Source organism: Babylonia areolata, chromosome 19, assembly GCF_041734735.1.
Source record: "Babylonia areolata isolate BAREFJ2019XMU chromosome 19, ASM4173473v1, whole genome shotgun sequence".
Taxonomy (NCBI): domain Eukaryota; kingdom Metazoa; phylum Mollusca; class Gastropoda; order Neogastropoda; family Buccinidae; genus Babylonia; species Babylonia areolata.
Window position 1 is genome coordinate 28,231,749 of NC_134894.1, and position 15,000 is coordinate 28,246,748.

Sequence of the window (15,000 nt, forward strand, 5' to 3'; positions counted from 1 at the left end):
TAGATTAATGAATTATCTTCTAGGCCATTCATTATATGGTCTCATAGTGGAGATATCGCCAGGAGTTTTATTTTCTCAGCTTTTCCCACACTCTGATTTTCTGGTGACGTGGAGGAAGGGAGACGTGGTGTTGTCCTTTGTCCATGTTTTCTGGTGTTTTATCTGTACACATTTTCCAAAACCACTTCGGAAGTCAGTGTAATGCGTCTCTGGATGACTTTTTTTCTTTGGTTTCATTTTCATTTAGAGTCTTTCTTTTTTCTTTTTTTTTTTTTTTTTTAACAGAGTGCCTACTTTTGTCATTGAATAGTACACAAGCCTTCGCATGAATTACCCAGTTCACGCATGGTATTCTCTTTTGCAGTTGTTCAGAAAGTACCTGATCTTCTGTGGGATCGGGCTGACGAACGCGCAGCTCTTCGAGATGTCTGTGAATGAGTTCAAAAGAAACCAGGTGAGAAGTAGTGTGTGTGCGCGTGGACATGTGAGTGGATATAGAGTGAGGCGGAGGGGGTGTGGATTGGGGGGGGGGGGGGGGGGGGTTAGAGACACACAGGTGGAGAAAGTTATATGTGCTGTACATAGGGGAGTCTGAGTCAAAGCCGTGGGATTAAAGGAAATGACAGAAACTGTGGAGTGACACCCCCGCTGGATGTCTTCTTCTTCTGCAATGGGAATGCACATGCCGAGAGACATGAAGCGTTTTGAACACGAAATAAACTAGACGGGGAAGCAGTAGAGAGTAGAAGGGTTTCATTATTGTTTGATATGCGTCAGTCTGGTGACTTCTGAATGTCAGCGATGCCATCTTTCAGTCTGTTCACATGAGGGTGCGGGCGCGCGAACACAAAAACACACGCATACGCACTTGCACACACACGAACGCGCTTGCACATGTACACGTACGCGCATGCACGCATACGCATGCACACACACGTATACACATACACCCAACACACTCATACACCCCAAAACATGCACACACACACACACACACACACACACACACACACACACACACTCTCTCTCTCTCTCTCTCTCACACACACATACGCACACACACACACACACACACACACACACACACACACTCTCTCTCTCTCTCTCTCTCTCTCTCTCACACACACACACATACGCACACACACACACACACACACACACACACACACACACACACACACACACACACACGCACGCACACACACACAGCTCACAGCTCACAGCACACACCCACGCCCAGGTGTATATTATGCAGACAACTGTAGACCCACTGTTCTCCGTGGATTTTTTAAAGCCAGAGGACAAGCAATGCACTGTTGGTGTAAACAAGTCGGCAAATCATATTGAGGGTGGACATAAGAAAGTTCAACACAGAGACGATCGTACGCTGGTAGCACTGACAAGAAGACACACATTTGACTTTTTTGGGGGGACAGAGGACGGCTCTCGCTTGTATATATACATAGTATACATAAGTACGCTTGGCGACACCAAGCTGCTATATTCAATCACATGAGTAGGGGATTTGAGTGGTTGTGTGTACCCGTGTGTGTGGCAGTGTTGACCGACAAGTGAAGTAGATTAACGGGCCGCGTCTGCGGGTTGGAGGGTAGTGGTGGTAGTGGTGGTGGTGCGTTGGGTCTTCCCTGACTAAGGTGCCAGAAGTGTACACCAGCTCACAGTGTGGGCCTGTAGAGTGCGGTGGTTAGTGGCAGCGCCCTGCGCTTACTTACCTTTACACCCACCTATCTTTCATAATACTCTGCCACCTCGGAGCTCTTTTGCACTGTGGGATTAGACACGCTCTCTCTCTCTCTTTCTTTTACTATTTTTTTTTCCTTTCTGTTGTTGGCACCTGGTGAGGAACTTAAGACTCAGAAGCTTTCTACCTGCACACCGATCAGTATTACCTTACCTAACCCCCTGTGTCGATCATTGAGCGGAATCTGGAGTAAAACAGTAGGAACTCGTTGTGGCAGTCGGCAAAGAAAACGTGGATTTTTTGTCACACAGTTAGAAGACTGGGAGCAACTTCAAGCAGTTGGAGTTGAAGCATTTCAGTTTCGTGGGGAATTGTGCGTGTTGACGGGAGTTTCATTCTGCATTCTGAAAGTGAGGAGCAAGTAATTGTACACGGATGGTTTGGATGAACGTGTCCTCGATGACTGCATTCCTGGACGTCTCTGCGTGGTTGAAATATCATACTGGACAGTACAGTGGACACGCTGGCAGATCGTCACATTCAAAGTAAAAGTTGATAAAGGTAATACTGGAGCAAAACTCGTCTTTGTGCCACTGGGAGGCAACTTGATTGAGAGTAATACTTTGTGCATAAGTGGATACAGATGACTTCACAAGATCTCAGCGGGTCTCCCTGGAAGTGCTTTGTTTATTCAGCTACGTGGCTCATTCCTTGACCAGCAAACCAGTAACCCTTGGAAAAGAAGTTCAGACCATCACGCTAACCAGTGTGACACCATTGTGAACGAGAAAACCCAAACGTTCAAAGCTACGCTGAACCCTGAGCTGTAGTGTGTTTCGTTGCTGTTTTCTTCACCCCCTCCCACCTTCGAATCTCTTCCAAGGCCAAAGGGAAGTGAGTGAGACAAGAAATTGGATCCTATGATCCTTCAGACCTCCGGAGCTTTGCGTTATCGTATGGAGTGTCATCTGTTGCTGTGAGCGGTGTGGATGGTGCCGGTGCCAGATACCCCCACTCCATGGGGCGTGGGGGTCCCAGCGGAGTGAGGGAGGCCAGGCTGCAGCAAGGGGGCCACAGGAGGGGAGGAGGGTCAAGGGGTGAGCAGCCAGTAGCTGCTGCTGTTGTTGCCGCCTTGGAGAAGGGGCGCGGAGTAGGGATGCGGCGTTCACGCCACGTGCGGCCCGCCCAGACCAGGGCGTCACGGGCCGCGCTGCCCATCAACAGGCGGAAGTTGTCAAAGGACGATCGTGATGAGGCCCGTCTCAGCAAGGTAGCGGGGCTTTGGCTTGCTTATTTTTTTTTTATTTTTTAATTTTTTTTAGATGCTACCGTCGTCGTTGCTCTCCCGGTGGTTTGATCGTGCAACTGTTTTGTGGTGAAGCCTCTTCAGAATGGTGTATATACATACAATATATGAATATATCTGGTTACGTCCCCCCCCCCCCACACACGCACACATACATACACACACACACACACAAAGAGCGCGAACGCACATACTCAGTTACAAATTCGCGCAGACACACAAACGCACACAATTTGTTTTCCATTGTTGTCTGTGAATTTTTCCTTCGTTTTCCAAAATGACCCCATGGGGATGACCAAACGAAGAGACAGAATGAAAGAGAGAGGGGACGGCCATAATTGTTGTCACTAGGGGTGGGGACGGGTGGGGGCATCAGTAAAAATTGGGGGTGAGTGGTGTGGAGATGACTGCCATTGAAACGGCGCTGAAGATGATCCAGAAATAAGGTAAATAAAAAAAAAAAAAAAAAATAAAAGCTGGTTCCACACACACGAAGCATTTGGCGAACAAGTAATCAGTTGTTCTTAACCACGAGGTAATCGGCGAACGGGTAATTAGGTGTTCTTATTCATAATGCGCGAGGCAGTCATCAGAATCGATATGCGCTGACACCTTTGGCACACAATCGGATGTTCTGATATATAACGCACAATAGACGAACATGTAATCAGGTGAACTGATCTGTCTGCACGCTGCGATCAGGTAATCATGTGTTGTTTTCTTTTCTCTTGGTAAAAAAAAAAGTACTTATTTGTTCTTTTTGTCCTATTATTTCATTTAATTTTAAACCAGTCATACACAAACATAGGGCTGGCGCTAGAAGGCCTGATCGCGTTAGGAGTATGTGAAGGACAGACATCTCGATATATATATATATATATATATATATATATATATATATATATATATATATATGTGTGTGTGTGTGTGTGTGTGTGTGTGTGTGTGTGTGACAAAGAGAGAAAGATCTCCAATTTTTCTAAAAGGGTACACAACTTCCAATCAATGCTGCTTTTGCTAACAATGCAGCAAGGCAGAAACAAACCGAGACACTTTCTTAAAAATAGGAAGTCCTGGTCAGGTCACTATAACCACAAGTGACGTGCACACACTACCAGTGACAGAAGAAATGTATAAACACAAATTGGCTTCTACTCAAGACTGGCTTAGCCTTTTAGTATTTGAGTAATTCATGCTGTACAGAATACACAGACAATACAGAACAAATACAAGGTTGCCTCGATGGATTTTATTTTAATCAAAATGAGCAGTTGAGAGAGGCTGGGAGAGTCATTTATTAAACAAGGAAGAGAAGTAACTCTCTTCATTTAAAAGGTACACAACTTCAAGCCAGTGCTGCCTATGGTCACTTGCGTACAAATTACCATATGCTCTTATCCCGTACACGCGAGGCAATAGGCGAACAGGTAATCAGATGTTACGATCACTGACGCATGATGAAATAAAAGAACAGGTAATTAGATGTTATGATCTCTGACATACGAGGCAATTGGCGAACAGACGTTATGATCCCTTTTACACGAGGCAATAGACGAACAGGTGATACGATGTTATGATCCCATAAGCGAACAGGTGATCAGATGCTATGATTCCTTAAGCACGAAGAAATAGGCGAACAGTAGTCGAACAGATGATAAGACGGTATGATCTCTTACACACGAGGCAATAGGCGAACAGGTGATAAGACGTTGTGATCCCTTGAGCAGACGGTAATAGGAGAACAGATGATAAGACGGTATGATCCATTTACACACGAGGCAATAGTCGAACAGATGATAAGACGTTACGATCCGTTAAGCACAAGCACAAGGTAATAGGAGAGCAGGTGATAAGACGTCATGATCCCTTAAGCAGGAAGAAATGGGTGAACAGGTGATAAGACGTTATGATCCCTTAAGCAGGAAGAAATAGGCGAACAATTGATCAGATACTTTGATCCCTTACCTTACACACGGGGCACTAGTGCAACAGGTGATCAGATACTTTGATCCATCACCTTACACACGGGGAACTAGTGCAACAGGTGATCAGATACTTTGATCCCTTACCTTACACACTGGGCACTAGTGCAACAGGTGATCAGATACTTTGATCCCTTACCTTACACACGGGGCACTAGTGCAACAGGTGATTAGATACTTTGATCCCTTACCTTACACACGGGGCACTAGTGCAACAGGTGATCAGATACTTTGATCCCTTACCTTACACACGGGGCACTAGTGCAACAGGTGATCAGATACTTTGATCCTTTACCTTACACACGGGGCACTAGTGCAACAGGTGATCAGATACTTTGATCCTTTACCTTACACACGAGGCACTAGTGCAACAGGTGATCAGATACTTTGATCCCTTACCTTACACACGGGGCAATAGTGCAACAGGTTGGCACTAGTGCAACAGGTGATCAGATACTTTGATCTCTTACCTACACACAGGGCACTAGTGCAACAGGTGATCAGATACTTTGATCCCCTTACCTACACACGGGGCACTAGTTCAACAGGTGATCAGATACTTTGATCCCTTACCTTACACACGGGGCAATACTGCAACAGGTGATCAGATACTTTGATCCCTTACCTTACCTACGGGGCACTAGTGCAACAGGTGATCAGATACTTTAATCCCTTACCTTACACACGGGGCAATACTGCAACAGGTGATCAGATACTTTAATCCCTTACCTTACACACGGGGCAATACTGCAACAGGTGATCAGATACTTTAATCCCTTACCTTACACACGGGGCACTAGTGCAACAGGTGATCAGATACTTTGATCCCTTACCTTACACACGGGGCACTAGTGCAACAGGTGATCAGATACTTTGATCCTTTACCTTACACACGGGGCACTAGTGCAACAGGTGATCAGATACTTTGATCCCTTACCTTACACACAGGGAACTAGTGCAACAGGTGATCAGATACTTTGATCCCTTACCTTACACACGAGGCAGTACTGCAACAGGTGATCAGATATATTCTGATCCCATACACACGAAGCATGAGTCCAACGGGTGATCAAACGCACTTCTTTTTTTTTTTTTTTTTTTTTTGTTTCCCCACATTAGCTGCTGCTGCACCTGGCGAGGGGCATCTTCCAGGAGCAGACCAACCTGGAGAAGCTGGTGCAGATGATCATGTTGGACGCCCAGGACCTGCTCAAGTGTGAGAAGTGCTGTGTCTACCTGCTGGAGGATTCCTGTGAGCGCGTGAGTTCCCTCCTTCCCTGTGTGTTTGTGCCGGCCTCGTCTACCCCCCCCCCTGCCCCCCCCTCCCCCCTGTCCTTCCTTTACCTTCACCCCCGACACACAGTTCGTATTAATGTTGCATTTGTTTGAAGATCATTTTATCGTGGCGATAACAAACTTGTGGATAATGTTGATTTCTTGATTCACTTACTCTTTGTGTGTGTGTGTGTGTGTGTGTGTGTGTGTGTGTGTGTGTGTGTGTGTGTGTGTGTGTCTGTATGTCTGTGTCTGTCTGTCTGTGTCTGTGTCTGTGTGCGTGTGTGTCTGTATGTACGTATGCATATCTGTTTGCGTTTGTGTTTTGTGCACGTGTATTTTTTTTTTCACTTACTATAAATAGTATTTTCCAATTAATATCTCATTTTAAAACATATTTTTAATGTGATTTAGATTTGTGATTGGCGAACGTCTCTTTGATTTGATTTGATTTGAAAAGGATATTTATATGATTTGATAAAGTCATGGAAATGTGTATGTTTTGTTAACATTACTTGCTAACAAATATCATTTTGTCTCTCATGTAATATCCCGTCTAGAACTGTGCTTATCCTGTGAACATACGTTCTTGTTGTGGATGATCTGGTAGTGTTCATTTAGTTGTTTTGTGTCTCCTTCTTGTTGACATGAGAACGCTTATTATTTAACCCTTTAGATTAGAACAAAGGTTGTTTTTTTTCTCCATTATCCTTACGTGCATAGAGTCTGTGTGTGTGTGTGTGTGTGTGTGTGTGTGTGGAGAGAGAGAAAGAGAGAGAGAGAGAGGGGGGTATGATTACGCAATACGTACTAACACCTAACAGCCTGTGGCCATGAGATGGTATTTGTATATTATTGTCTTTTTTTGTAACTGTAGTATAGGGTCAAACTGTGTATGCTATACGTGCTAGTTCTTAACAACTAGTGGTTTTCCAAGACAGAGAGAGAGAGAGAGAGAGTAATAAAAGTAAAACGTACAATGTAAAGCTACACATACCAAATGTCCAACAACTAGAGCCACTGTATGCAGGGAAATACCATGGAAGCGAAAGAGCGTACCCACACAGCCATTGCTGACAATTTTACTGCTATCTGCACCATGAAAATAAAACGAGCATGGTCTATAGCGAAAGCCGTCGTAAAAGGCACAACACATAGCAAAGATGCGCATGTCTGCATTGCATAATTGTTAGCAGTTGTTCCAGCAACACTTATGGGTGACTACGCCCACACAATGGGAGTGTACCTAATCTGTTCACTGAAGCGACAGTCCTCGGAAGGTGGGGAGGGGTGGGAGTGGGGAAAGTGGGGTGGTGGGGGGCGGTGGGGTACCTGCCTTGACTTCTGTTGTGGGGTTACACCACTCGTGCACAGTGCTGGCTTGGCTGTAGTGTTCAGGTTTCAGATACGTGACAGAACCCATTTGGAAGAACATCACACACACACACACACACACACTCACATACACACACACACACACACACACACAACACTCACATACACACACACACACACACACACACACACACACACACACACACACACAGAGTGATTGTCATGCAGTTGCGCCACAAGATAATGTCAGTCGTGATTCGATATGTTTCATTGACTTACAGTCTCTTTGAGCAAGGATCAGTACGGTTATGCACAGAATGCAGAATCAGGGAATAAGATTGAGAAGATAATAAAATAAAAACGCTCAGTCATTTCGCGTGGTTGTGAAGAAGCAACACAAACCCCACAAAAGCCAGGACGACAAAGCAAAATGACACTTGAGCTTTGCTTTATTTTGTGCACTCTAGGAGATAAGAAAGAATCGGAGTATATTTGCTTCAAGACATGCTTCCACTTTGTCTTTTTTTTTTCTTTTTCTTTTTTTCCTTTTTTTTTCTTTTCTTCGATTGAACTAACAACCAGTGTCATGTTTGCATCTTGTCTGGCACTATCATAAGACACAAAGGTTGCGTGCTGTCTTTTGAAATTTTTAATGTTGTTGCTGTGTTGTATAACGTGCTCATAGAACCAGTCGTAGGCGGTTTCATGTGTTAGGAAGAGTGGAGTTCAATTGAAAGCATTGGCCTGGGGGCAGGTCGCACGGCCTACAGATTCACAATTGGTTTATATATCGCTTTACATTGCATACCTATACACGTGCAAGGCCAGAAGGGACAAGGATCAATATTCAGTTTAGTTGTGACCCTTTTTGACACCGCCACGCTTTCCCCCTTTTTCCCCGGCCGTGGCTGTCTCACAGGTATTGAGCGCGATCAGTGTGGTATTCATGGCTCTGCCTGATCGGAGAGCATTCAGTCAACACGGCGCCCAATCAACTGACTGCCCCAGCAAGGGTCCCCTTGAGGAGAGAAATAATCCCATATACGCGGTGATCATAACCATTCAGTGGCAGCCGTCTTGAAAGGCGCTGGGGGCTTTTAAGTCACGTGCCACCACCCTGTGGTGTACTGGATGGCTGTGGGACTTTATGGGGCATCGATTGGTCTTGGCACCATCTGTACATAAACCTACCTGCCTACCTATAGTCTGTCAGGCTGGAATACTTAATAAGTCTCTATGCTGCTGAGAGTTTGGTAGGATGTCCTTCGTTTGTGGGTTTCGGTGGTACACATCTTTCGAGTCGTTTCAGTTCCGTGGCGGTGGCTGTGTGGAAAATCAGTGGTGTAGATAATAGACAGACGGCTGTCGCGTTTAGTTGTCGGGTGGCATAACATGTTTTAATGTTTTATTATCTGTTTATTTATTTATTCTTTTTATTTCTCTTTTTATCTATATAAACTCCTCTCTCTCTCTCTCTCTCTCTCTCTCTCTCTCTCTCTCTCTCTCTCTGTCTGTCTGTCTCTCTCTCTCTGTCTGTCTGTCTGTCTGTCTGTCTGTCTGTCTCTCTCTGTTAGAAGATACAGCATTAAAATTTTGTCGTCAGCCGCGCGCGTATGTAATAATAATAATAATAATGGTACTTATATAGCGCTAAATCTTGTGCATAAACAAATCAAAGCGCTTTCGCACCAGTCATTCTCACGCAAGCATAACTCTAAAACTGAAAAAAACTAAAAAGACGAGGAAGAGGCAGGGAAGGGAGGCTACTTTGGGAAGAGGTGGGTTTTAAGGCCAGACTTGAAAGAGCTGAGTGTGGAGACTTGACGAAGCGAAAGAGGAAGTTCATTCCAATTGCAAGGTCCAGAGACAGAGAAAGAACGGTGGCCAACAGTCGAGAGTTTGAATCTGGGTATATGTAAGTGGAGTGGATCCGAAGCTGATCGTAGTGAGCGAGATGGAGTGTAGAGGTGAAGGCAGCCACAGAGATAGGAAGGGGCTGATTTGTGAATACATTTGTAGCATAGAGTGCTGATCTTGTACTTTATTCGGTGTGAGACAGGGAGCCAGTGGAGATGTTGCAAAAGAGGAGTGGTGTGCTCAGATCTTTTCTTTCTGAGGACGAGTCGGGCAGCAGAATTTTGTATGCGCTGAAGGGACTGAAAGGATGAAGCAGGCAAACCAGACAATAGAGAGTTACAGTAGTCAAGGCGAGAGAGAATGAGAGAAACGACAAGTCTAGATGTTGCGTCAGTGGACAGATATTTCCGGATGGAACTGATGCGCCGCAGTTGACAGTAGCAGGATTGACATGTCTGATTGATAAATGTTTGCATGGACAGTGTGTTGTCAAGGACAACGCCGAGGTTCCTGACTGAAGTGGACAGAGGGATGGATGTACTGCCAAGTTTGATTGTATTAGTTGTAATGGAAGACAGTTTTTGTTTAGTTCCTATGATCATTGCTTCAGTTTTGTCCGCGTTCAATTGTAACTTATTTAGAGTCATCCAATTTTGAATATCCAGGAAGCAGTTAGATGTTTCTTGCAAGAGCGACAACAGTTTTTCAGGTGTATCACTCTTCTGGAGTTGAGTGTCATCAGCATAAGAATGATGACTGACATTATGGCGGTTGATAATTTCAGCGAGAGGAGCAGTGTACAGTGTGAAGAGCACTGGGCCTAGAACAGATCCCTGTGGGACTCCATGTTCAATTTTAACGGGTTCAGACTGGAAATATTTTTTTCGAAGTACAAAGGGCGCTTAGACTTGTTTATAAGAGAAACACACACACACACACACACACACAGCAACCAAGATCGTTTTCGTCTCCGGCCTTGGTTCGGTTTCAGACGAACGAGTTTTCACAAAAGACAAAAACAGCGGAGGAAGCATATCTGCGTCATGTTACACACCTTCTGCACACATACATTGCGTTTGTTTGGAAGATTGTTCATGTAGCAAGACATTTGAAGTCTCACACATACATTGTGTTTGTTTGGAAGATTGTTCGTATCAGAACACATCTGAAGTCTCATGCACACATTGCGTTTGTTTGGAACATTGTTCATATGACAAGACATTTGAAGTCTCACACATACATTGTGTTTGTTTGGAACATTGTTCATATAACAAGACATTTGAAGTCTCACACATACAGTGCGTTTGTTTAGAAGATTGTTCAAATAACAAAACACTTGAAGTCTTATCCTTAAGAAGTGCACGCATAAGAAACTTCCTTACACAATAAGACTTGTGAATGGGAACACTAAAACTTGAAAACTGTGATTATCACCTAGCTGCTGGTTGAGTTCTGTCGGGTGGAAGCCTGAAAAGAGCTGCAATGAAAATAATTGAAACATACATATTGATAATAATTATTATTAATTCTTCTTCTTTTTTCTTTCTTAATGGCACTTAACCAAGTGGCAGTTTTCCAAGTTTCTGTCACAAACGTCAGTGAAAAGTTAAGGTGGCCTTTAGAATCTTTCTCGATCAGAGGGAAAGTTAAGCTTGCATTTGCAGGAGATTTGGCGGGTCTTGGCATGGCATTGACCGTCCCAGCTCGCGTCCTACCGCAACCGTACTTATACAAACACACACACACACACACGCGCGCGCGCGCGCGCGCTCACACGCACGCACATAGACCCCATTTTCACATACACACACACGCGCACGCACACACACACACACACACACACACACACGAACGCACACTTGGAGGCTATAAGTAGTTAGGTACGAAGTGCGCCGATTTGCGTCACGCCAACAGTTACGATTTAGTGTAAGCTGCAGCGTTAGGTACTGGCGTACGTAGATGTCTCTTGGCACTACCCCAACTGTCACGAGCTGCTAGTTGTTGGCTGCTTTTGGGTTCACGTCACAGTGTGTTCTTCACTGCTCAGTCCTGTTCCATATTCAGACCACAAGTCATTTATGACAAAAGCAATTAAGCATACGAGCAGACCGGGAAAAACAGAGGTAGCGAGAATATATATATATATATATATTTTTTTTTTTTTTTTTTTTTTTTTTATATTTTTTCAGGTACAGCAGTCAACATTTCACTCAGAAAATTACATTTGGTATAAATAGGAACGTTAAAAAGGATAGAGGAGACAGGTAGTACCATGGATGGTAATGCATCTTGAGCGTTGTGCAGTATTAACTGATAACAACGCCCGAGGACTGAAAGATTGCTTCATGCCAAAGAAACGTTTTGTGTTACATTATCCTTTAGAAATAATACACTTATGGAAGGCTCACAGAAACAGAACAAGGTGGAAGCGAACAAACAAACAAACAAAGCAAGCAAGGAGGGGGCTGTCTTCTTCTTGATAGCTAATGGCAGAGAAAGAAGAACGGAAGAACATCTAGTGTGCGATCTTTGAGCTGCCCCCCCCCCCCCCCCCCCCAAGAGTCAAATCGGCATACCGCGTGGCACAGTATGAGCGTCGTGTTTCCCTGGACTGCTCAAGACTTTGTGGCCTCCACTCTTGATATTGATCTGCCCGCCCGCCCACCCGCCCGCAATGTGTGGGTCCACTCAGAACCTCTGCCATAAACCAAATGAACAACGATCTGCTGTCTGTCTTTCCTTCTGGTCCCATTATTCTGCGAGATGAGAGAATTGTTTTAGTTTTGATGTGTCACCATAACTCGGGGCACGGGGGAAGATGGTTGCTCCAGTGCTTGTGTGACATCAGGCAATGTTTATTTCCATTGTTGAAATGAGATGACTGTGGGTCGTTTTGTTCTTTCTTTCTTTCTTTCTTTTGCGGGGAGCGGTGGGCGGTAGGGGAGGGGGTGGGTGAAGGGTGTGTGGCGGTTCCTTGTAGCTCTTTGGGGTGTCGGGGTGAGGGGGTGGCTTTTTAGAAGCTGCTCTCTACCCCCAACCCCCCACTCCTCTCTCTATCTTTGCCCGCACGCACATACACGTGTGTGTGTGTCTGTGTGTGTTTGTGTGTGTCCGTGTTCACCTTCAGTGACTTTACTTACATCTTTGATCCGCTCATCCCGTTCATTTTTCTAACCATGCTCGTAAAATTCTATTTTGTTTCAAACTTACGTGTTTTCTCTATTTTCCGTTCAGGCACGTCTATAGACACTCGATGTGACATCATGTACTGAATAATTAGTGTCATTTGGTTTTTGATATTCAGGTTCATTCGTTCGTTCGTTCGTTCGTTTATTTATTAATCCAAAGTCTGTTCATTATGAGTGATACATTGGTTCAGGTTTTCTCTTGCATAATTTTAGAATAATATATACATGGCAAAACATCTCGTCATGAGATCATATTTGTATACCCACATACATTCTGTGAGAGGTTTTATGTTGTCATAGATCTACGTGATGTAGGCAAAGATAAGCTGAAGAAATGATGTCAAGGATGTGTTGTTGTTTTTTTGTGTTTTTTTTGTTTTTGTTTTTTTTTCATAGTCAAGACAGTCAGCATTACTATCAAACAAGAGATCCACGGAATGTCTCAGCGAAGGGTTTAATACGGCTTGCTCGCGAGGAAAAATGGGAACACGCGCACTTAATGGTCACTAAAGAACATTTTAAAGCAAAACTATGATTTTAAGATAAATTGTGACAACATGCTCCTGGTGGACGTTAAAACGACGGGAAAATAAGAATCCACCAATCCCCCAGCTGATGAAAAGCCATGTCCGTATTCCCTCTCAGCCTCGTCCTGTCTTTCCCTCCAGTTCTTTGCTGTCATGTACTGTGTCCAATGTGTTACAAGCAGCCCATGGTAGATTCTGAACATTAACTTGCCTTGAAGACGCAAAAATAACAACAGCAAAAAACAACGTCAATGATAACAAAACACACACACACACACACACACACACACACACACACACACACACACATGCGCGCGCGCGAGGCACACACGGGTGTGGGGGTTGCTAGGGCCTTCGGAGTGGAGGGTAATTTGAAACGGACAAGAACGCATGACCATTTGACGATTTAAAGCTGGCTTTCGTGCCTGAGAGATGTTTGTTATCTTTTAGACGTATGGTGGAAGTGGACAGAGGCAGCACGGGTGTTGGTTTTTTCCATAGCAGGGAAGGAAGGAAGGAAGGAAGGAAGGAGGACCATGACCTTTGCTGGCCCCCCAGGTAAATCAGGCTGACTGGCGTGACAATTTGAGTGTCTCATTTCCCGGATTGCACAAGAAGCTTTGTAGTCTGCGAACTCACCCTTACCCCACCCCACCCCATCCGATCCCACCCCACCCCCAGTGATATCGATCCGACCCTAGCCCATGGTTGTGGATCATCCAACAGCTGTACCCTCACTCAACCCTCCCATTCCTGTCACCCACTTCGACCCCATCCCCTCTCCCTCCCCCCTGCCCCCTCCCCTGCCTAATCAGTCCCTGCAGCCATAAACCGACTTAGCGATCGCTGCGATTTCTTCCCCCATTACCTTTATAAAACGAGAATTGTTTTCCGTTTGATGTATCATAATAACTCGGGGCTGAGGAAGAGCTGGCAGTTTCAGTTTCAGTAGTTCAAGGAGGCGTCACTGCGTTGGGACAAATCCATATACGCTACACCACATCTGCCAAGCAGATGCCTGACCAGCAGCGTAACCCAACGCGCTTAGTCAGGCCTTGAAAAAGAGCTGGCAAGGCTGTGCCACTGCTTGGGTTTACATTCATGACCGTCATTTGCGCAAATTGTCGGTTAATCCCCTCCCCACCCCCCCCCTCCTTTTTGTTGTTGTTTAATAATTGATTTTTGCTTTATCGATTTATTTTGTACCACACGATCTTTTTCTTTGGACATACGATCCTGCCTGTTCTTTGGAGATAACGCTTGCACTGTGCCGGATATTATATTTTACACGTGCTCTCTCTCTCTCTCTCTCTCTCTCTCTCTCTCTCTCTGTCTCTCTCTGTCTGTCTGTCTCTCTTTCTGTGTCTTTCTGTCTGTCTGTCTCCTCCTCTCTCTCTCTCTCTCTCTCTCTCTCTCTCTACACGCGCACCACATAAACGGACACGTGATAGAGAGAGAGAGAGTGGAAGAAATAGAGATTGCAATCCTTAGTAAATAATACAGTGAAAATGTATCAAAAGACTGTTTCCTCAGAAGAAATATGACAGGGGGTAGGTGGTGTTCATTAGACACTATTTTTTGTTCAGTTATTCTTTCGCCAACACAAATCATGGACTGATGAAGGAAAAGAAAAGATTTCATGGGGATTTTTTCCCATGGACCTTTTTTTTCTCTTGGCAGGCAAGTGCGTAATGCTTCTTCGACTTGCGTCAAAGCAGACAAGTGCTAAGCCTGGTAATTAGGTGTTGGCGTTTGTGCACTTGGCAGTGTCCCCACTGTCACGAGTCATTAACTGTTAGCTGTACTGGATCACGTCACAGTGAGCCGC

The 15,000-nt window shown here is 44.8% G+C and overlaps 1 protein-coding gene across 4 annotated transcripts in view; it reads left to right on the plus strand.

Moving 5' to 3' along the window:
- Positions 1-15,000, plus strand: part of LOC143293586 (cGMP-specific 3',5'-cyclic phosphodiesterase-like) — a 91,474-nt gene that overhangs the window by 27,814 nt on the left and 48,660 nt on the right. For all 4 annotated transcript variants that reach the window (XM_076604645.1, XM_076604647.1, XM_076604648.1 and 1 more), the window contains exons 3-4: positions 365-454; positions 6,110-6,250. In XM_076604645.1, coding sequence (XP_076460760.1) covers positions 365-454; positions 6,110-6,250 — 231 coding nt within the window. The remainder of the gene's footprint in view (positions 1-364; positions 455-6,109; positions 6,251-15,000) is intronic.